This window comes from Marmota flaviventris, chromosome 14, assembly GCF_047511675.1.
Source record: "Marmota flaviventris isolate mMarFla1 chromosome 14, mMarFla1.hap1, whole genome shotgun sequence".
NCBI lineage: Eukaryota > Metazoa > Chordata > Mammalia > Rodentia > Sciuridae > Marmota > Marmota flaviventris.
In genome coordinates, this window is record NC_092511.1 from 23458702 (window position 1) to 23481793 (window position 23092).

The 23092-nt window shown below is 34.5% G+C and overlaps 1 protein-coding gene and 1 long non-coding RNA gene across 7 annotated transcripts in view; one reads left to right on the forward strand and one right to left on the reverse strand.

Moving 5' to 3' along the window:
- Lclat1 (lysocardiolipin acyltransferase 1) overlaps positions 1-23092 on the forward strand; it is a 178945-nt gene that overhangs the window by 83252 nt on the left and 72601 nt on the right. For 4 of the 6 annotated variants that reach the window (XM_071601457.1, XM_027933481.2, XM_071601459.1 and 1 more), the window contains 2 exons: positions 757-925; positions 15827-16025. In XM_071601457.1, the coding sequence (XP_071457558.1) occupies positions 761-925; positions 15827-16025 (364 nt within the window). In that variant the 5' untranslated portion in view covers positions 757-760. The remainder of the gene's footprint in view (positions 1-756; positions 926-15826; positions 16026-23092) is intronic. The other 2 variants (XM_071601461.1, XM_071601460.1) reach the window with 1 other exon arrangement.
- Positions 1199-23092, reverse strand: part of LOC114091111 (uncharacterized) — a 91750-nt gene continuing 69856 nt past the window's right edge. Inside the window, exon 3 of the long non-coding RNA XR_003582457.2 lies at positions 1199-1797. This is a non-coding gene — a long non-coding RNA (uncharacterized lncRNA). The remainder of the gene's footprint in view (positions 1798-23092) is intronic.

Genomic DNA, 23092 nt, shown 5'->3' on the forward strand with positions numbered 1-23092 from the left:
TTCCATAACTCTAATTTAATTTCTGACACTTTTGTTATCCTTTAGCAAAAAATATTTTTGCTCTAATGTAGTTTAGATTATGAAATCAAAAGTGTTTGATTTTTCATTTTAAATAGTGTTTCTAACCATTTGTTTTATAATATCCACATTATATTCTAGTTATGAGGATCCCTTAAAGTAATCCTTTGGTAAATAGTTTATTGAAGAATCTTGACTTCTCCTTACTCCTGCAGCTCATAAAGATCCAGTTTAATACCTAGTGTCCAAAGGTGTTATTTTATAATCTAATGTAAGAAAGATAATTCCTAGATTAAAAAAAATTAAAAAATTATTGCTTTTAGGTTTCCTGACCTTAGGAAGCTATTCTGCACTTCTTTGTTCAGTATTTCTACTTCTGGGTAACCAAAAACTCTGGAATATTTTAAGATTTTGTGTTAGATAATATCCCAGAGAAGAAAGCATACCACTTTACACCCAGTACTAATCGATAAAAAAGGCTGCTTAACTAGACAATTTTGTTCTGGAAATCAGGCATATACTATTAAGTGTATCAATTCCTAATGTACTAGTGGTTGTTAGACATGTAGAATGTATTGGAGGGTCACCTCTATGAAATTCAGGCTCTTATATCCTTTATCAGAACCTCTCAATAGCCCTGTAATTAAAAATTATTATATGCATCATGCTGATATAGAATTTGAGTAGTTAAATGTATAGTAACAAAATGTCTTTTTTTTTTTTTTTAATGTTTTTCAGAATCATGGTGTCATGGAAAGGGATTTACTTTATACTTCTTCTGTTTTGGGGAAGTTTTTTTGGAAGCATTTTCATGCTGGGTCCCTTTTTACCCTTGATGTTTGTAAACCCATCCTGGTATCGCTGGATCAGCAACCGCCTTGTGGCCACCTGGCTCACGCTACCTGTGGTAAGTTACTCCACAGAAAGAGGCTATCCACTTAGACCAGTGGGGCCAACCCATTGATTTAATTTTCATTAGAGTCAGCATTGAATTGTAGAAGAAGCATAGTCCTTCATATTATATGAGAAGTGCTAAACTTTAAAAAAGGGAAAATATAAAAACTGGAGCGAATAAAATTAATTCATGTCCTTAAAATAAAACACCTAATTAAGAACCATATTAAAAATTAAGAGCTTTTTTCCATATTCTTTATTAATTTAATATTTTATTTTCCATCTTTGAAGTGTATTTTACATATAATAGAATGCACAAATCTTAAAAAGTATGGATGGAGAATTTCTATGCTTATTTTGCATGCTACTTTGTACTCTATAAAATGACAAAAATTAAGATTCGTATACCACACTTTTTCTCGCAAACTTGTGATATTGATCTGATTGATTCACTTCTTCCCAGTAATAGCAGAATTAGGAACACAAAATTTAGGAGTAAGGTGATTTCTTATCTATCATACTGGGTTAACAGCATTTGTAAGGTCACTGTGCATACAAATGGGCAGTAGAGTCTCAGAACACACAGGTATTCTGAGTACGGTCACACACACTGCTGTGAGCACAACTCCCTCTGATCCAGAGCTGATGACTTTCTGTGGGATTTCAGTTCACACTTTTGCTTCTCTGGGACTGGGAAATAGCTTCAGTCCTTTCTGTTACTGCTAATTAGCAGAACCTTTTCTCCAAATTGAGGGAGGTATGGGTTGCTGCCTTTCCCTTTAATATTCAGAGTGTTGTGTTCCTTGTTTTTCCTGAGCAACAGCTGGAACTTAATGTTGCTGAGTTAATTGATCTGTCATGGTAGAAAGGCGATGGGTATAACACCTGGAAAAGAAAACAAGAAGGGGAATGATCTTTTTTACTTTTTTTTCTTTTAATTTAGTTGCCTATTTCCCCCCAGGATGCAGGCAGACTGTCTGCCCATGTGATGTTTGTAGAAAGGAAAGTTATACTAATGATATAGACCCCTCAGGTGGAGGTTGATTGGGAAATATTTCCAGAAACAGCGGTTGGTATGATTTCCTACCTTGATGGAGTAAGTAAAAAAGTTTCCTGTAAATTGAATGTTAATAAATCATTTACAGTGTACTCTTCATGTTTTAAAGATTAATCCTGTGGTGAATAATGTTATAAAGTACACTCATCCCTTGTTACAAGTTATTTATCTTTTTATTCATATATTTAAAATATATATATATATATATATATATATATATATATATATAAATTTTTATTTACATATGTTTTATGAATTGTGATTCTGCTAAACTATAAGCAGCCCTGTCCCTCCTTCCTCTTCCCTCTTTTCCTGTTTTCTATACTTAAATTTGTCCTACAGGCACAAAGATAGGAATGCTAATATGCTGGTAGATAATAAATAACCATAGTATGGTTGTATATTTAACTCAAATATAAAGAAAAGTATTAGAGGGTTTTGTTAAAAGGAAAAAAAAAGTAAAAATCCAGGGGTGATTATGATAACAGCTGTTGACATGCCAGGTGCTTAAAGAGGATGGCCTTGTTTCAGGTGCTACCATTACCCCCATTTTACAGAAAAGGAATTAGGAACTTTGAGGAATTAAGTTATTTGCCCAAGGTCACGTGTATAATAAGCAAATTATTTAAGTAGAGCTGGGATTAAATCCAGTTTTCTAATTTTAGGGCTTTATGTGATAGAAAATCTTCAAGAACCTGTAAGAATCACATGGAGCCTTAGCAATCTGTAGTTTTAAAGAAGTTCATGGTGCCTCATGAAGGTTTCCAGAAGAAGAAAGTTTTAAGTTCTTTCAAGCTAGGGAATACCTGATTTGAGGAAAAAAAATATCTGAGAAACTGATAAACTAGTAAATTAGTGTAAGTAATTGAGTGGTTCACTTATAATGGAAGAGAGAAATTTGCAAGAAATAGTCACAGAAAAATTTCTCTTGCTAAAGAAGCCAAAGACAGGTTGCTTAATTACCTGGAACATGGTACATATTAATAGTATTTGTTAGATGAATGGATAAACATAAAGTTTCAAGTTGGTATGAAAATTTATGCTGATTTCATGATATGAGCTGTGCAGTGTTTACTCTTCCTGTTTTTGAAAGTGTGTAAATTATTTTCTTTTCACCCTTATGTCTCATTGGATTACTGGCTAACTGATTTTCTTTGTAGAAAGAATTTTGATAATGAATTTACTATCCTTAGCAGATGTTGGCCTAATCAGATCTTCTCTTTCTTGTTTCATAAATTTTGGTGAGACAAGTAGGAAATTGTTCATTTTAGTTAGTTCCTTTTAATATCTGTAGGTTGTATAGTTATATCCCCTTATTTATTTCAGGTATGGGTAATTCCTTCTGTTTACTTAGTCATACTTACAGAAATTTGTCAGAAGTTAATTTCTCAAAGAACCAACTTTGGCTTTATTTTTCTGTTGTTTTTTTGTGTTATTTCATTGATTTCCTTTCTTTAGTTTAACTTGCTTTTTAATTTATTTTTAGCTTATTAAAATGGAAGATTAATATAATTGTTTTTCTTTTCTAGTGTCAGCATTAAAGATATACATTTTCTCTCTAAGCAGTGTATCAGCTGCATCTCACAGATTTCCATGCTGTATTTTCTTTATTGTTTGGTCTTCCTTGCATCCTTTCTTCCTTGCCAGCTTTCTTGCCTGCTTGCTTTCATGCTAAGGACCAAACCCAGGACATTATACATTTGAGGCAGTCATTCTACCACTGAGCCACATCTGCAGCCCCTAAGATATTTCCTAATTGCATTTGTAATTTTTTCTTTTGTTAGCATAGGTAGATAGCTATAAATGAGCAAGGTTGGGAGAAGAAAAGGTGAAATGGAACCAATGTTACGTTATAAGGAGGCAAACCATTTAAGGACATAAATCCACCCTCCCTCGTGTGGGTGGGCTGTGGAAAAAATTCATCCTGGGAATGTGGGTGGCTTACCCAGAACCAGCAAAGGGTACTCCCAGTCCCCTCCTCACATTCCAGAAGAGGGTCCACCACCTTCTTGTGTAAATTAACAGGGACATATCATGTCTCCAATGCTGTGCATGTGTTCATGAGCTGCTCTAAGGATCATTTAGCTGCTATGTGAGCTTCCTCTAGTAGTGCCAGGCCAAAAAGGGCAGAATGACCTGAATGATTAAACAGGTCCTCAGTTTCCATGGGTGCATGTATGTGCCCTTTCACAAGAGGGCAGCAATTGTACAGGCAAGGCTCCAAAAGGTGTGGCTACTTGCCCTAGCAGAGTTTTCAATTTTGAAAGCAGTACACATTCAGTAGAAACCTACAGCAAATTTTGAATTTTGATCTTTTGCTGAGATAGTGATATAAAGTATGATACTCTTGGTGATTCTAGGCAGCAGCAGTGAACCATGGTTTGCAGTTAGCTATGTGATACCAAGAGTAAACAAACTGATACTCTGTAGTGAATTGTGCCTCTAAGCTGTGAGAGTCAGTAGTTTTGGTGAATTAAGTGCATTTTCAACGTATGATGGGTTTATGAGGACATGGCCCTCTGATAAATCAGGTATTGTCTGTATATTTTTGCTTCCTTTATATAATGTCATTTTTCTCTGGCCACTTTTAACAAATCTTTTTCTTTTTGGTTTTCAGCAATTTAATCATGATGTGTCCACCTGTAATTTTACTTAAATTGCTGTATATGTTTCATTGGTCTTAGATTTCTCTATGTTGTTGGTTGGTTGTCTTACTCTAAATCGAGAAATTTTGTATCATTATTTCTTCACATATTTTTCTACTCCATGTCTTCTCTGTCCTCCCCTTCTTGGGTGATAATTACATGTTTGTTAGATTGCTTATATTGTCACACATGTCACCAAGACTCATGTTTTCCCTTTTCTTTTCTTCACATCTATCTAGTTTTCAGTGAGTCTTTATTTATTTATATGTAGTGCTGTGACTCAAACCCAGTGCCTTATACATGCTAGGCAAGTGCTCTACTATGACTGGGCTATGACTCCAGTGCCTCATATCTATTTTTTATATTTAATCTATTGATCTGGTTTCAAGTTCAGTGATTCTTCTGTCACCTCAAGTTGGTTGTTTTGTTCATCTACTAGATTTTTATTTAAAATACTATGCTTTTTTAAGTTTTGGAATTTATATTGGGTCCTTTATTGGTTCTGTTACTTTCTTGAGATTCCTCACCTAATTATTCATTTTGACCATATTTTCCTCTAATCACCTGGATGATACGTGTAGTGCCTTTACTCTGTCAGGGCTGGAAGCAGAAGCCATCCTCCTTATTTTTGCAGAATTCCCCCCCTCCCCCCCTTCTTAATAGAATGATCTTTTGTGTTTTAACTTTTGTGGATTGCAAAAGTAGTTGGTGGGATTTCTGAATATTCATCCACTGTTTGTTTTTTTTTTTTTTTAAAGAGAGAAAGAGAGAGAGAATTTTTTAATATTTATTTTTCAGTTTTTCGGCAGACACATCTTTGTTGGTATGTGGTGCTGAGAATCGAACCCGGGACGCACGCATGCCAGGCGAGCGAGATACCGCTTGAGCCACATCCCCAGCCCCCACTGTTTCTTAAGTAGATTTAAATTCTGGCTTTCATTTAACTGAAAGACCTTCTTCTTCTTCTTCTTCTTCTTCTTCTTCTTCTTCTTCTTCTTTCTTCTTTCTTCTTTCTTCTTTCTTCTTTCTTCTTCTTCTCCCTCCTCCCTCCTCCCTCCTCCCTCCTCCTTTCTTCCTTCTTCTTCTTCCTCTCTTAAGACTTTTATCTTTATTAGAAACAAAAGTTGACTTTCCAGGACATGAATTTTAAGTTGCATTTAAAAATCTACTTTAAGGACATGAAGTCTAGTCTTTTATTCCAGCTCTCAAATATACTATTTGATTATAAGATACTCATTTTATTCTATTACTTTAGCTTATTTCAACTGCTTGACCTGAAGATGGATTTCAAAGCAAGTGCATGACACCAGTGGTTTGTCCTATTGATATTTTCTATTTTGATTTTATGGATTGGATGATATTAAGGCCACTTTGGCAATGAATGACTAGAGAGCATCATGACTCTTCTTACAACCCACACCAATTGCCATGGAACTGAGGCCCTTCTAGATCATGTTTTTCCATATTATATTTATTATTAAGTAAAATAAGCACATTAATAATTATCTTTATAGTTATTATAAAACCAGAGACATGTCATATTGGATAATTTGATTCTTCATTTACTTAACTTTTTAGTTTTTGTTTCAAAATCTATAAAATAAGAAATTGGAATAGATTATCTCGGAGATCTATTCCCCATTAGTGCTATATAGACAATTCTAAAGCATTTAGAGGCAGTCCTGTATTGCTACTATACTTCATTTTTCTAATGTCATCAGTTTTACACAGTATATAATCATTTGACTATGAATAGCATTTTTTTTGTCCCAATCTTTTTGTAAAAATTTTGAGAGTTTTGAGAAATTTTTGTAGTTACCACATTCTACCACATGGTAGAATTGATTATAATGCTTTGGAGTGTCCTATCAGTCTGACTTTTTAAGGGAACATGTATTTGCTAGCATCTTCTAATCATTTGAACTTGACTTTTATCACCTTTTATTTCATACTTTTACAAGGTGCTAAAGGAGTTTTTTTTTCTGAGTTTCTATTTCATTTCTTTAAAAAGGGATATTAATACTGTCTACCTCAGAGTTTTTTGTGATGACTGAGATAGTAAATATGTAGCCTTTTAAATATAATGCCTGGCATCTGATAAGTATACAGTAAATATTTGCTACTCTGTTATGTTTTAGAGATTAACCTAAACCTCTGTTTCAAAGAATATTTAATATAATAGATTATTTAAAAAAAAGTTGGATTATATTCATGGGTAACTCCAGGTCAGAAGAGTCTGCTCCCTGACATTGTCCAAGGATTCAGATTCTTTCTTTCTTGGTATTTCACCTATTCTGGCCTTCAGCCTGATATGATTTCTCTTCTACATGTTCGAGCTTAGGTCACTGCCACTTATTTGCCCCACTCTGTAGGAAGTAGGGAAGGGAAGAACCCAAGAGCCAGCTACCATCCTTCTAGATGAGTGAGTAACATACCTTTTACATAGCAAGTTGTACATATCTCCTTTGATTAACTGCATTAGTGAGAGCAGCTAAAAGCTTTACTACAATCTGGGAGATGTCTTTTTTCCTGAACAGTGCTATACATAATTAAAACATTTAAATGCTGTTTTTTTTTTAATAGAAAAAAATTACTGGACAAATTTTATGATAGCTGCTTCTCCTATTACTTTTTATAGCATTATTATCAGAGCAGAATTGCATCATATGTGCATATAACTATAGTTAAATGCACTAAGATGGTTAAAGGAAAAGCAAACAAGAAGAGAGGGAACATTCCCTATTTCAAGGGAGATGACATGGGACATATGAGTAGTTGTCGGCTGACTATTATTCTTATGTTTAAAGATAGATTTGTTATTATGAAGAAGATGATGATGATGATGATGTATTGGGGATTGAACTCAAGGTCACTGCCATTGAGCTATATCCGTGGTAGCCTTTATTTTTTAACTTTGAGATCTTCCTCCCTCAGTCCCCCAAGTTTCTGGAATTATAGGAATGATCCACCATGCCCAGCTAAAGGTAGACATGTTTATAGCAGCCTGCAAATCATCACTTCATCTGATGCTCAGCTGGAGAAATAGTAGACTGGTTCAACTGGGAAGATAATAGCTGAGCTGGACTGAACTATATAGTATGCTGAGTTCTTATGAGGCACCTTTCTAAAGAGATTTTTGATGATATATTGAGCTATTCCTGACTTTTGTCTTATCAGCTGAGTTGAGAACTTAACACATAGGTAGCATTCACTATCACTATACTATTAAATTGGTACTTATTTTGCTGGGCGCGGTGGTACATGCCTCTAATCCCAGTGAGTACGGACCCTGAGTCAGGGGAATCACAGTTTGAGGCCAGCCTCAGCAATTTAGCGAGGCCTGACACAATTAAGACCCTGTCTCAAAATAAAAAATAAAAAGGGCTGGGGATATGACTCAGTGGTAAAGTGACCGTGGGTTCAATCCCTAGTACTAGGGGGAAACATTGGTATGTATTTGAAAAACTTACATTACCCAACTTTTTACTTGACTAGTCATAGCATATCAGGCAGAGAGAATCTTTTAGTTAAGAAATTTATGGAAGTCAAATCCCTTAGAGCTATGGTACAGACTAATTGATGTCCCAGTTTAAAATTAGTGAACATCTCTTGAAAAAATGGAGAAAAACTGACAGCTGTGTCTTTTATCACCTTTCATTTCCTACTTTTACAAGGTGCTAAAGGAGTTTTTATTTTAAGCACATTTTTAAACTCAGAATGAATTTAACCTAAAATCTAGTTTTTTCTCCCACACAGGTATATTTTCTTAAAACAATTCCAAACATTTAAAAAATAATTTTCCATTAAAAATAAAATAAATGTACTTATTGCTTCACAGAAAAAATTCCAAAATGATCTTCTCTTTCGTAAGCTTCCATTATATGTTAAAATAATTTTGTTGGTAAGATTTTTCCTTTCTGTTTCTAAGGAACACATTTTCTGTATTAAATGAGGTATAACAATAAAACCCTCTAGAGTCTTAGAGTTAGATGATTTAGAGGTCATCTAGTATAACCTACCTTTGTCTATTAGAGTCCCCTCTAGGTCAGTCTACATAGTGAATATTCAGTCTTTCTTTGAACATTTCTATAATGGAGAATACATGTCTTTGCTTATTTCATTTTTGAACAATTCTACTTAACATACTCAATATTATGAGGGTCAAATTCTGCTTGTGCCCAGAGAATTTTTTACTTCTGAAAATTCTGTGTCTTCACAACAGTTTGATTGTTAGCTTAGTATGAGGACTATGAAAATCACCTGGGGTTCATTCAGTTTCTTTACCATAAATCATGAATAAGGAATTTAGAGGTCATTTCCTAACTTTCTGCAGGGCACAGGTCTCTTCACAGCTTGCTGATAGAATTCCACTGCTAGAAAGAACAAATGTTCAATAAAAACAGGTTGTTGAATATGATTTATGTCTACACTGTTAAGAAAGTGGCTACTTCACATTTGGGATTCCAAGACCTTAAATAGCTAGGGATTCAGCTAGCTGGGCCTTAGCTGAGTCTGAAAAGTCAAAGCAGACTTGGAGAGAAGAAGTGTAGCCCTGTGGAATTGTTCTTATCTCAACTAAAGATCCATTGGAATGATAAATGACAGCAAGGATCATAATGGCAAAACGTATTCTTTTGATTATGAGAGGTACTTGCATCTTTGTGTTTACATACATTTGGAGGTAGTAAGTAGTGCTACATAAAAGGTCCTCAGAAATTGCTTCTATATATGTAATGCTAGGAGAAGTCTTGCAATCAATTAGGCAAAAGTTATGAGACTTGTTATTCCTAAGAAATAAAACATAAAAATTTGAAAGATTGATACTAGTTTCTTACTGCTGAAATTGTTTTCTTCTTCCTCATTAGAAATAAAACAACTACGAGAAAGTTTGAGGTTACTGTTTTCTTTTCCAGTCTTTTAATCTGGATTGTTTGAATTCTGGAGTTCTTTACAAACATTACAACTTTAATTCTGTGTAGTATATTTGTTTTCTGCTTTTGCAGGAGCTGTAAATAATACTGACTAGATATGTCTTGTCTAGTAATAAAAATGATTAATGTGAGCTTGAGAGCCAAGCTTCATAAAAGGCTATATATAACTTTCAGTCATATTCTGATAGAGTGCTGTGTGTCGAGTAAGAGAATGCCATATGAGACACTCCTGTATAAATAGTCTTGGGTTTTTTATTTTGACATTTTTCATAATGAAAGGAAGATTGTTTGGGATTCATGAGAGGCTTATGTTAGAAATTGTGCATAAGGGGTTAGAGTTGAATTTGGGGTGTATAGGCTTAAGATATTTAGTTCTTTTCAATAGTGCAACACAGAATTAATACTTCCTCTTTCTATTAATTAAGTAAAGGACCTTTTGCATTTCAGTTCTTTGGAAAGACTGAAAAGTATATCAAATTTGGGAAGTAGAGTAGAATTAGGCCAAATTAACCTTGCATAGTGACTTCACACAAAACAGTGTGGGCCAAGACCTGCAGTTCAGTGATGTGCTATAGAAGTTGATGGCCCTTTGCACTCACAAGTAGAAAAAAAAATTTCTTGCTGTGGGCTCAAGCCTGGTGGACCCTGCCACGTTCTTCTCCGTCATGAAGTCTTCCATATAGTGACTTAACTTCCTGGAGACTTTCTGGAGTAAAGGTGATAATTATTTGAGCCATTATAGATACTAGGAGTTTGATGAAAATAGCAGGCATTCAAATAGCAAGGTACCTGTGTACATGCTGACATATCTTTGTACACAACTTCAAGAAGGTTGTGTGTGTATTGACCTGTTGGAGGCTGCCCTTCTAGGAAATGATAGGTGCCAATTTAAATATCTGTGCCCCAGAGTGAATCTCAGCCCTGGGAAAGTAACTTAACCAGGCTCCTGTAGGATATCCAGAGTTAGGTTTAAACCAAATGACCTTGTTTTCCTCTGTCATGATGTTGACATTCTGGCTCTTAGAACCATAGGGATGTAAAACATTTCTAACTTCTTATTTTTTTTAGCTAATATTATTTTTACCCCCCCCCCCCCTTGATCCTGTTCCTTCTCTTTTGGAGTCTTATTTTGTTGTATCACAAAGTATTTTTTATTGTGGAATATTACAAACATCCTGGAAAGTTAATAAAACACAATTGCACATGTTAATGTTAAATAATTTTAATTGTAACTATAAACCAGGTCAAGTATTAGAGAACGTTGCCTGCCTACCAGCAGGTTACCTGGGCTCCTAGTTAAATGCCCTTCTTTTTGGGTAGAAGTAGCCACTAAAATGACTTTTGAAATAGTTGTTTCCTTATTGTTCTTTGTAATTTTTATTGTCTGTATTTCCCTCTAAAATATCCTACTTTTTAAGGAAGTCTTATATATAGATATTTATTATATATGATTTTTTTTGTTTGTTTTGCTTCCTTCAACATATTTGTGTCTTCCAGGTTTATTGTCTTTCTTTTTTTTTCTTTCTAGGCAAGGTCTCTACCCCTGAACGGCATTCCTAGCCTGGTTTTATTTTGTTTAATTTTAATGAGACAGAGTTTTGCTAAGTTACCCAGGCTGGCCTGAACTTATGATTTTTCTGCCTCTGCCTCACAAGTAGCTAGGATTACAGGTGATCACCAATGCATCCATCTTCATTTATTTTTGTTATTAAATTGTTTTCCATTGCTTAACTATACCATAGTTTGCTTACTTGGTGTACTTTAAAAAGGTCATTGTGATATTTGCCTATGTGAACTTTTGATTTTACCTTTAATCTGCTTTGGAAAAACTTTCTCAGATTTCTAACATTATTTACATTTGTAACATATAAATACTTCGAAATTTTAATAAGAGATTAAGCTGGACATGGTGGCACACATCAGTACTCCTAGCTACCGGGGAGGCTAGGGTGGCAGGATCACTTGAGCCCAGGATTTAGAGATGAACCTAGACAACATAGTGAGACCCCATCTCAAAAAAGCGAAAAAAAAGATTAAAATCAATAATAATTTTCCTCATCTATCGAGATGATCATATGGTTCTTATTTTTAAGTCTATTGATGTGGTGAATAACATTTATTGATTTCCGTATATTGAACCAGCCTTGCATCCCAGGGATGAATCCTACTTGATCATGGTGCACAATTTTTTTGATATGTTTTTGTATCCGATTTGCCAGAATTTTATTGAGGATTTTTGCATCTAGGTGCATTAGAGATATTGGTCTGTAGTTTTCTTTCTTTGAAGTGTCTTTGTCTGGTTTAGGTATCAGGGTGATGTTGGCCTCGTAGAATGAATTTGGAAGTTCTCCCTCTTTTTCTATTTCCTGAAGTAGCTTGAAAAGTATTGGTATTAGTTCCTCTTTAAAGGTTTTGTAAAACTCTGCTGTATACCCATCCGGTCCTGGGCTTTTCTTAGTTGGTAGTCTTTTGATGGTTTCTTCTATTTCCTCAATTGATATTGGTCTGTTTAGGTTGTCTATATCCTCCTGACTCAATCTGGGCAGATCATATGACTTAAGAAATTTATCGATGCCTTCACTATCTTCTAATTTATTGGAGTATAAGGATTCAAAATAATTTTTGATTATCTTCTGTATTTCTGAAGTGTCTGTTGTGATATTGCCTTTTTCATCCTGTATGCTAGTAATTTGAGTTCTCTCTCTTCTTCTCTTTGCTAGCATGACTAAGGGTCTGTCGATTTTGTTTATTTTTTCAAAGAACCAACTTTTATTTTTGTCAATTTTTTCAATTGTTTCTTTTGTTTCGATTTCATTAATTTCAGCTCTGATTTTAATTATTTCTTGCCTTCTACTTCTTTTGCTGTTGTTTTGCTCTTCTTTTTCAAGGATTTTGAGATGAAGTATGAGATCATTTATTTGTTGGTTTTTTCTTTTTTTAAGGAATGAACTCCAAGCAATGAATTTTCCTCTTAGAACTGCTTTCAATGTGTCCCATAGATTCCGATATGTTGTGTCTGTGTTTTCATTTATCTCTAAGAATTTTTTAATTTCCTCCTTGATGTCTTCTATAACCCATTGATCATTCAGTAACCTATTGTTCATTCTCCAAGTGATGTATGCTTTTTTCGACAAAGTACAGCATCCCTTTATGTTCAAAACTCTAGAAAAACTAGGGATAACAGGAACATACCTCAATATTGTAAAAGCAATCTATGCTAAGCCTCAGGCTAGCATCATTCTGAATGGAGAAAAACTGAAGGCATTCCCTCTAAAATCTGGAACAAGACAGGGATGCCCTGTCTCTCCACTTCTGTTCAACATAGTTCTCGAAACACTGGCCAGAGCAATTAGACGAAAAAAATTAAAGGCATAAAAATAGGAAAAGAAGAACTTAAATTATCACTATTTGCAGATGATATGATTCTATACCTAGCAGACCCAAAAGGCTCTACAAAGAAACTATTAGAGCTAATAAATGAATTCAGCAAAGTGGCAGGATATAAAATCAACACGCATAAATCAAAGGCATTCCTGTATATCAGCGACAAATCCTCTGAAATGGAAATGAGGACAACCACTCCATTCACAATATCTTCAAAAAAAATAAAATACTTGGGAATCAACCTAACAAAAGAGGTGAAAGACTTATACAATGAAAACTACAGAACCCTAAAGAGAGAAATAGAAGAAGATCTTAGAAGATGGAAAAATATACCCTGTTCATGGATAGGCAGAACTAACATCATCAAAATGGCGATATTACCAAAAGTTCTCTATAGGTTTAATGCAATGCCAATCAAAATCTCAACGGCATTTCTTGTAGAAATAGAGAAAGCAATCATGAAATTCATATGGAAAAATAAAAGACCCAGAATAGCAAAAACAATGCTAAGCAGGAAGTGTGAATCAGGCGGTATAGCGATACCAGACTTCAAACTATACTACAGAGCAATAGTAACAAAAACAGCATGGTACTGGTACCAAAACAGGAGGGTGGACCAATGGTACAGAATAGAGGACACAGAAACCAATCCACAAAACTACAACTATCTTATATTTGATAAAGGGGCTAAAAGCATGCAATGGAGGAAGGATAGCATCTTCAACAAATGGTGCTGGGAAAACTGGAAATCCATATGCAACAAAATGAAACTGAATCCCTTTCTCTTGCCATGCACAAAAGTGAATTCAAAATGGATCAAGGAGCTTGATATCAAATCAGAGACACGCCGTCTGATAGAAGAAAAAGTTGGCTACGATCTACATATTGTGGGGTCGGGCTCCAAATTCCTCAATAGGACACCCATAGCACAAAAGTTAATAACTAGAATCAACAAATGGGACTTACTCAAACTAAAAAGTTTTTTCTCAGCAAAAGAAACAATAAGAGAGGTAAATAGGGAGCCTACACCCTGGGAACAAATCTTTACTCCTCACACTTCAGATAGAGCCCTAATATCCAGAGTATACAAAGAACTCAAAAAATTAGACAATAAGAGAACAAACAACCCAATCAACAAATGGGCCAAGGACCTGAACAGACACTTCTCAGAGGAGGACATACAATCAATCAACAAGTACATGAAAAAATGCTCACCATCTCTAGCTGTCAGAGAAATGCAAATCAAAACCACCCTAAGATACCATCTCACTCCAGTAAGATTGGCAGCCATTATGAAGTCAAACAACAACAAGTGCTGGCGAGGATGTGGGGAAAAGGGTACACTTGTACATTGCTGGTGGGACTGCAGATTGGTGCAGCCAATTTGGAAAGCAGTATGGAGATTTCTTGGAAAGCTGGGAATGGAGCCACCATTTGACCCAGCTATTCCCCTTCTTGGTCTATTCCCTAAAGACCTAAAAAGAGCATGCTACAGGGACACTGCTACATCGATGTTCATAGCAGCACAATTCACAATAGCAAGACTGTGGAACCAACCTAGATGCCCTTCAATAGACGAATGGATAAAAAAAAAGTGGCATTTATACACAATGGAGTATTACTCTGCATTAAAAAATGACAAAATCATAGAATTTGCAGGGAAATGGATGGCATTAGAGCAGATTATGCTAAGTGAAGCTAGCCAATCCCTAAAAAACAAATGCCAAATGTCTTCTTTGATATAAGGAGAGTAACTAAGATCAGAGTAGGGACGAAGAGCAGGAGAAGAAGATTAATATTAAACAGGGATGAGAGGTGGGAGGGAAAGGGAGAGAGAAGGGAAATTGCATGGAAATGGAAGGAGACCCTCAGGGTTATACAGCGGAGGGGGTAGAGAGAGAGGTGGGGAGGGGAGGGGAGAGGTGGGGAGGGGGGAGGGGGGAGGATGGGAAAGGCAGCAGAACACAACAGACACTAGTATGGCAATATGTAAATCAATGGATGTGTAACTGATGTGATTCTGCAATCTGTGTATGGGGTGAAGGTGGGAGTTCATTACCCACTTGAATCAAAGTGTGGAATATGATATGTCAAGAAATTTGTAATGTTTTGAACAACCAACAATAAAAAATTTAAAAAATAAATAAATAAATAAAATCTATTTGTCTAATCATCTAAAAAAATAATAATAATTTCCTTATTATCTGTTATTTACTTGAAATAACTCATCTGTAATATGCTTTTCTTTTAAATATTTCATATGTATTTTATTTATGACCATTTAAAAAGTGAATTGAACAATTTTAGCAAATATTTGAATGTCTACTGTATGCCAGGATCTATTGCAGGTACTAGGGCTATAGCATTTTTTAGACATAATTACTTTATTCTTTATGTATTGTGAAAATTAAACAGATGTATTTCTGATTAAGAAAAGGTCATTGTGCAGAAAAGTATAAAATGAAAAGTTTAATTTTCTGTTTCTTCAGCTCTGTATCCAGTGTTAAGATTTGTTGACTGTCCTTCCTAGGAAGAAATTGTAATAATTTTATATATCCTTAAGAAATTACACAATGGAATCTGTCATTTTTTGGATCCTTTTTTTTTTTAGCTTAATCTGTATCTTGAAGATTTCAAGGACAGTTACCTTTTTTTAAAAAAAACTAGGAAACTGCTAGAAATTTAAATGCGTAGCACTTAGAAATAGGACTTTATATTTTCATTCTTCTAAATTTAAACCCTACCCCCAGTTCCGTCCCCATCTATTTATTATAGAATAAAAAATCATGGAAAACACTTTAATAAGAAATCATAAGATATATTGGACATGATAAAACTTATCTATGGAAAAATTACAATTTTAAATTGGTATACATATCAGTATTTGTTTTTTGTAGGCATTGTTGGAGACCATGTTTGGTGTAAAAGTGGTTATAACAGGTGATGCCTTTGTACCTGGAGAAAGAAGTGTTATTATCATGAACCACCGGACGAGAATGGACTGGATGTTCCTGTGGAATTGTTTGATTAGATACAGCTACCTCCGATTGGAGAAAATTTGTCTCAAAGCCAGTCTCAAAAGTGTTCCTGGATTTGGTAGGTTATTCACACATTATTTTAAGTGGTACACTCATTGTACATGTGTATACTCACTGTAAATCTATAACTTAGTAAGATAAACTCACTATTAAAGCCATTTGTATTTTTTTACTCACCAGGACAAAAATAACCCCAGTTTCCCTTTTCCCTAATAGAGTTGTTATGCCAGGTAACTCTATTCACTTTTTGAAATATCTTATTCTTTTTTTACTTCAGTTGTTTGGGTTTATTTGCAATATTTTATTTATCCATTTATTTATTATTTTTAGTTATACATGATAGTGGAGTACATTTTGGTATAATTAAATAAGCATGGAATGTATCTTATTCTAGTTAGGACCCCATTCTTGTAGATATACATGATAGTAGGATTCACTGATGTTTTCATACATGTACATAGGAAAATGATGTCTCATTCATTCTGCTTTCCTTTTCCTCTCTCCACTCCCTACCCTTCATTCTCCATTGGCTAATCTATAGAACTTCTGTTCTTCTCCTCCCCAACCCCCTTATTGTGGGTTAGCATCCACTTATTAGAGAAAACATTCGAACTTTGGCTTTGGGGGACTGCTTTAATTGCGCTTAGCATGATTGTCTCTAGATCCATCCATTTATTGCAGTTGTCATAGTCATTCGTATTTATGCTGAGCAATACTCCATTGTGTATATATACCACATTTTCTTTATCCATTCATCTGTTGAAGGGTACCTAGGTTGGCTCCAAAGCTTAGCTATTGTGAATTGATCTGCTATAAATGTTGACGTGGCTGTCACTACAGTACACTGATTTTAAATCCTTTGGATATATAGTGAGGAGTGAGATAACTGGGTCAAATGGTTCCATTCCTAGTTTTTTGAGGAAACTCCATATTGCTTTCCAGAGTGATCTCACCAATTTGCAGTCCCACCTGCAATGTATGAGCATACCTTTTCTCCACATCCTCGCAAACATTTATTGTTATTTGTATTCTTGAAAATTGCCGTTTTGACTGGAATGAGATGAAATCTCAGTGTATTTTTAATTTGTATTTCTCTAATTGCTAGAGGCGTTAAACAATTTTCATATATTTTTGACTATTTCTTTTTCTGTAAAGCACTTGTTCAGTTCCTTTGCCCATTTATTGATTGGGTTTGAAATATTTTACTCTGAAAGAGGAAATAAACTATTTTCAAGGGAGTGAATCTAGTTTTTGAGGACCAACATTTGGAAGGATATAAATAATAGTTGGGTATCTTTTTACTGTGTGTCATGCTTATGACTTAGGCCAGAAACTGGTCTATGCTGATAAGATATTTGAAATCAACTGATTCATTTACATTCATCTAATAAATATTAATTGAATAATTAATATCTGTTGGTTCCAAGCATTATTGTAGGTGCTGGTATTTTCTGAATTGTCCTAGTCCCTAATTCATAGTTTTTTATTTTGTTTCTTTCTTTTTGGTCTTCTTATTGTGTTTGTATATTGTAACATTCAGGCTCCTAGAGATGTTTACTTTAAATGGGTAGGAATATAATATGTTTCTTGTGCATTGCAGAAATAGGAATATTTTAGCATTGTATTGCCCCCTTTCTTAATGTGAAGTTGGGGTAGGAAACAGACTATAAACATATCACTCAAAGCAGTTATTGACACATGGGTATATGAAGTGTTCACTATACAGCCTCATCTATTATATGTATATTTCTGTGTTTTCCTTGTGTAATATTTCTTACTTGAACTATTCACCCTTTAAACCATCTGTCTATCAGTATTTTGAAATGACGTATAATTGCCAACGTCAAAGGGGAGGCATTGACCTCAGGATAAACCAGTAAGAGGGTTTGTGATTGATGTAATAAGTGTATTTGTGTTTTAATTGCCTTCATGCTTGTAATTTAGTGTTTCTCTTTGCCATTTTTCCAAGATAATAATCTCAGGGTAAGCAGGTTTCTTACTTGGCAATTGGCTTCTCTTTGTATAATAGCAATCCTAGAGAACCAGTAGAAAGCTGTAAGACTTTTTATGACCTAGCCTTAGAATTCACAGAGTGTCACATTGATAGCCCTCAAAGAGTCTAGAGAGGGAGTGTAGTCATCACCTTTTGATGGAAAATGTATATCAAGAATCTCAGTATTTTAAAAACTGACATATTTCTGAAAAGACAGATCAAGAAAGAAAAGAGGAGGCACATATTGCCAGCAACTAGAACAATGATGTCTTATGTACCACTCTTAATTCTATATGAAATATAGTAGCAGGATATTAAGAATAACATCATGCCAGTATGTATGAAGTTACCAAATCAGACAGAAAAACACAACTATCAAAATCTGAGAGTATTGACTAAAAATGAAAAAGTTTTTACAGTTGTGTGTCCAACAAAAAGAGACTACGTAAAAAGTCTTTTTATAAAAGTTTTTTTGGCAATTCATGGCAGCTACTTGATTTTCTTCACTTTCAAAACCAGTCATCAAGTCACCAAGCAGGAGAAATAAACCATATACTACTCATCTATTTCACATATCTGGGAGTCAGAGAAAAATAAGTTTAAAATAGGAAAAATAAGTTCCCAATTGTTGTAAGTAGAGAAATAAATCCCACAAGATTTCCTTCCATCCTCCCACTATGGGTACTAAGGGTGAAGAGAGAAGGCTTAAGAGTAGAGAGGCATGAACTACTCAGAAACATAAGCTAGTCATCCCTAGAAAGAGAGAGCCTAATACTAAATACCAAAATACTAAACACAAGTCCGACAAAGAAGTTCACAGCACAAAATAAAGGAAAATAATTTGAAAGACAGTGGGACCTAAAGTGGCAGCCTCCAAGACACATTGCTTCTGAGGGACAATCAGATTTGTTGAAGAAGAGGCAGCTCCCCTTAAAAGAAGGGCAGTGGAGGAAAACAAGGAGTGAAATAAATTAAGGATCCTGCAAGATGTAAGAGAACCAAGGAGTAACTTCCCCTTCACTTCTCCACTGCAAAAGTAAACCCACAAAAGAAGCAATAAACAAAAGACTTTCGTATCCATATATGAAACTTCTAAATAGAGAACAGAACTGGAAAAAAAATAATACTGCAGCACAGTACTCTCTGCTGAATTAAATATTATTAAGCATGCATTTGAGATTAGGGATAAAAACACTTTGAGAAATGCAAAGAATAGTAATGGGATGAGAAACAAGATATATAATGGGAGTTAGTTGAATTGAAAAAATAGAACAAAAAGAAAATCATATTAGAAATGAAGAGTAAAATTTTATGAGGTACCCAAGAAGAGGTAGAATAAAATAAAATTTAATACTTTATTGCTGGAAAGCAAGAAAAAGAGAGAATAAATTTATCAGGGAGAAGTAATTGAAATGGAAGATGGTTAAAGATCTAATATATGTCAGGTTGAGCATTCCTAATCTGAAATTTGAAATTCTTCAAAGTCTAAAACTTTTTTGGTACTAGGGTTTGAACCCAGGGGCACTTAACCACTGAGCCACATCCCAGTCCTTTTTATTTTTTTATTTTGAGACAGGATCTCACTAAATTACTGAGTCTGACTTTGAACTTGTGGTCTTCCTGCCTCAGCCTCCCTAGCCACTAGAATTGTAGATATGTACCACCATGCCGAACCAAAGTCTAAAACTCTTTGAGCTTCAACACACCACAAGGAGAAAATTCCATCCCTGATCTCTTGTGATGGGTCACTGTCAGATATACGAAATTATTTTAAAATAGTGCCTAAAATTACTGTCAGGCTATGTCTATAAGATATATATGAAATAAAAAGAATTGCATGCTTCCAGCATTATAGTAGGAGAAGCTTCAGAGACTGCTCTCTAGTGAAATTCTGATATATCAGTCATTCTCTAGAAATTGTCTGAAATATAAATAGCAAATGTAGACACATGTCTTTGGAAAATTTACTAAGATTTGTTAGGAGCAATGAGATTCCATGGCATTTAAATAAGACCTCACTCCCAGCTCAAGCAGGCGGAGTTGCCACTCCGGACTGGTACAGCTGAGATCACAGGGCTGTCTCTGGCTTTTGCTCCCACAAATCCTCACTACCTTCTCTTGAAAACTTTGTATTTATATTACACAGGGTCTGGGCTGTTTGGGTTCTAAGAAAGCAAATTAGACTAGAGGTCATTTGGTAAAATGAAATTTTAAAATCTGCATATGAAAGATCAGTGAATTTTGGATGGAAATAACATGATCTCATTATCATAAAATGTCAAAGGTTCAAAAGTTTCATCAACATTTAACAGTATATTTAAAATCCATATTCTCAGATAAGTATCAATTTGATTCAAATTTAAATATAGAAAATTTATCTCCTATTCTAAAATTAGCTTTATCAAACATGTTTAGGCAGAGTCTGGGAACCATTAAATGTTCTCTTTCAGTTTCATATATGCTATTTTAATAGGCTTGTCTAGTCTACATTTAATTTATTTAGGATCATATATTATAAAACCACATAAACAAACAAACAAAAAACCTGTAGATTCCCATGGGGTCATGCTAAAGTGAACTATCCACTAGAAGTTTTAAAACTTCTTCTCTTTATGAATGAATAGTTTATACTCCTTTGTCTTGGTCTATCTCAGAGTTTAGAAAATGAGGCAATGAAAAGGAAGAAAAGTGAAGAAGAGTCTAAATAATTTATTACATGGGACTCTGCCAAATACTATGCCAGGAACTTTAGGTGCCTTATCTTATTGAAAAATCACAACTGCATCTTATAGCATAGTATCATTGTTAAAGAAAATGCAATTGGAGAAAATTGAATAACTTGCCTGTTGCACATACTATAGGATGGAAATAATTTTGAAATCAGGTGTGTCTGGTTCCAGAATCAAAGACATGGGAAAGATTTAATTTTAAATAGTATGCTTAACTTTAAAAGTTTTAATTTGTGTGTATTGCACATAATAGGTACATAGTACATAGTATAAAGTGAATTTCTTGGTAATCCCTACCTTGTAGTCACTCGTTTCCTTCTCCAAAGCAGTTGTTTACCAGTTGTTTTCAGAGATATTCCACACATATATAAGCAGATTCTTTTGCTATACCCAACTTTGTTTTTTTTTTTTTAAATGAATGAAACAAAATATATACATTGGTATTCACCTTTTATTTATTTTAATATTTAGTAATATATCTTGGAGATTATTCTATGTCAGTACATCTCTAATTGACTTGTCTTTAAATGGCTGCTTAAAGTTTCTTTGAAATACACAGTGTTTTAACTTGTCCTCATTATAAGACTTTTATTATGCTCTCACCAACATAGTGCTGTGAAATCCATGGTCTTATCCAAGTTATACTTTATATCCAAGTTATACTTGGATAGAAAAGGTATTTCAATGTGGATTTATACTGATTTATTTTATTATAAGTGAGGTTGGTTGGACATTTTTCTTTGGGAATCTTGGTCTTTATTCTGTTGGATTATACAAGTTCTGAGTAAAAATAATAGCGTTTTGTCTCTGGCATGTTGCAAATAATCTTTTTCTACCTGTTGTCCATTTTCTTTGTTTAGGGTAGTCATTTTTATTATTGCAAACTTTTCCTCCTTCAAGATTAGAGAAAAATTCTTCATTTCCTGTTTAAGCATTTCATTCTTAACTTTCCCATTTGCCTACTTAGTTTTCCCATATGAGTTATAAAGTCCTTAGAGTATCTTACACATTGTGGGTTCTTAACTATTTGTAGACTTGATAGGATTTCATGAAAATGGAAACTATTAATGAGAACAGATGTTGGATTAGAGAAAAAAGGATTTTAGAACCTCTAAACCAAGCAAACACAAATTAAATGAAGAAAGACATAAGTGTAGGCAGCAAACAAAATTTGCATGATGCAAATGAGAGTTAAGGAGAAAATTGAATAACTTGCCTGAAGAAAAAAAAGTTGAAGAAAAGGAAAACTGGGTGCATTTTAGTGGTTGGCTGTATCCTGCTTGAGGCTGTGTGAGACTTAGGCCATTGACAATTTGGTGTGATTTTATCCTGCTTCACACTCTAAGAGACCTTGCCTACTGACAGTTTGATTTTAGGGAGTACTTAAGATTGTTATTCATAATTGTTTTTCAAGTACATGTTTGTTTGCCAAATGTCTAGAATATAATTATTTGGTCTAATTAGTTAATTTACAAATGGAAATAATATTACATCTGTAGTGCCAGGCTGGAGAATAGGTAAATAAGTGAAAAAATTTGAAAAATAATAAGAAATTTAAAAGTTCTTCTCCTTAGGAATCAAAATAACAGATTTACATAATAAGCAAGGAAAGAAATCATTGTATTTAGATTCTAGGTCAAATTATAAGGAATTTTTGATAAATTACTATTTAGACTTTGTTAAGATTTATAAAATTAGAAAAAAAATGTCCTGTAGACGTAGAGGTAGATCTGGCTTCCTTAATGATTTTGTGAACCTTGCAGCTTTAACTAGAGTTCAGCTTCTGAGGGTGTTGAATAAGGCTGTTTAGATGGTTGGGGAAGCTCAGATTTTGCATGTGAATGCTTTGGGGATTTTTCTTTATCAGAACAACTAGCAACAAAGCAGTCCATGAGTGACAAGTTCTCCAAGATCTATGCTAAATTAAGAACAAGAGCCCTGGGCAACCCCCAAACCTATTCTGAGCAAGCACCCTGTTAAGGGAGGAGCAGGCAACTCAGCCTGAAAAAACTGTTGGTTGGGATTCTGAGGGGGGAGAGGGTAGCTCAGTGCAGCAAATGTTTCTTGGGAGGAAGAAGCCCGATTCATTGTCATCTGCTTGACCATGTAGCTTGTATTCCCTTTGTACCTATTCCTTTCTATGGCTTTCAACTTCAGCCATTTTGACCTTTTCCTGGCCAGATATCCTCTTGGGCCCAAACAATCATTGTATCTTAGTCTTCTAGAACACAGACTTGCTTCCTGCTGTGTAATTGCTAACATTAACATTAGATATTTTGCTGTAGCTTAACCTTCCTTAGCCTACTTCCACCTTGGTGGTGGGTTTTAGGTGGTATCCTAGTGCCTTTTAATTTAAGTTTAAATTTTGTATCTTTCTTCCCGGAATCTGTTTGGCCTCTCCAA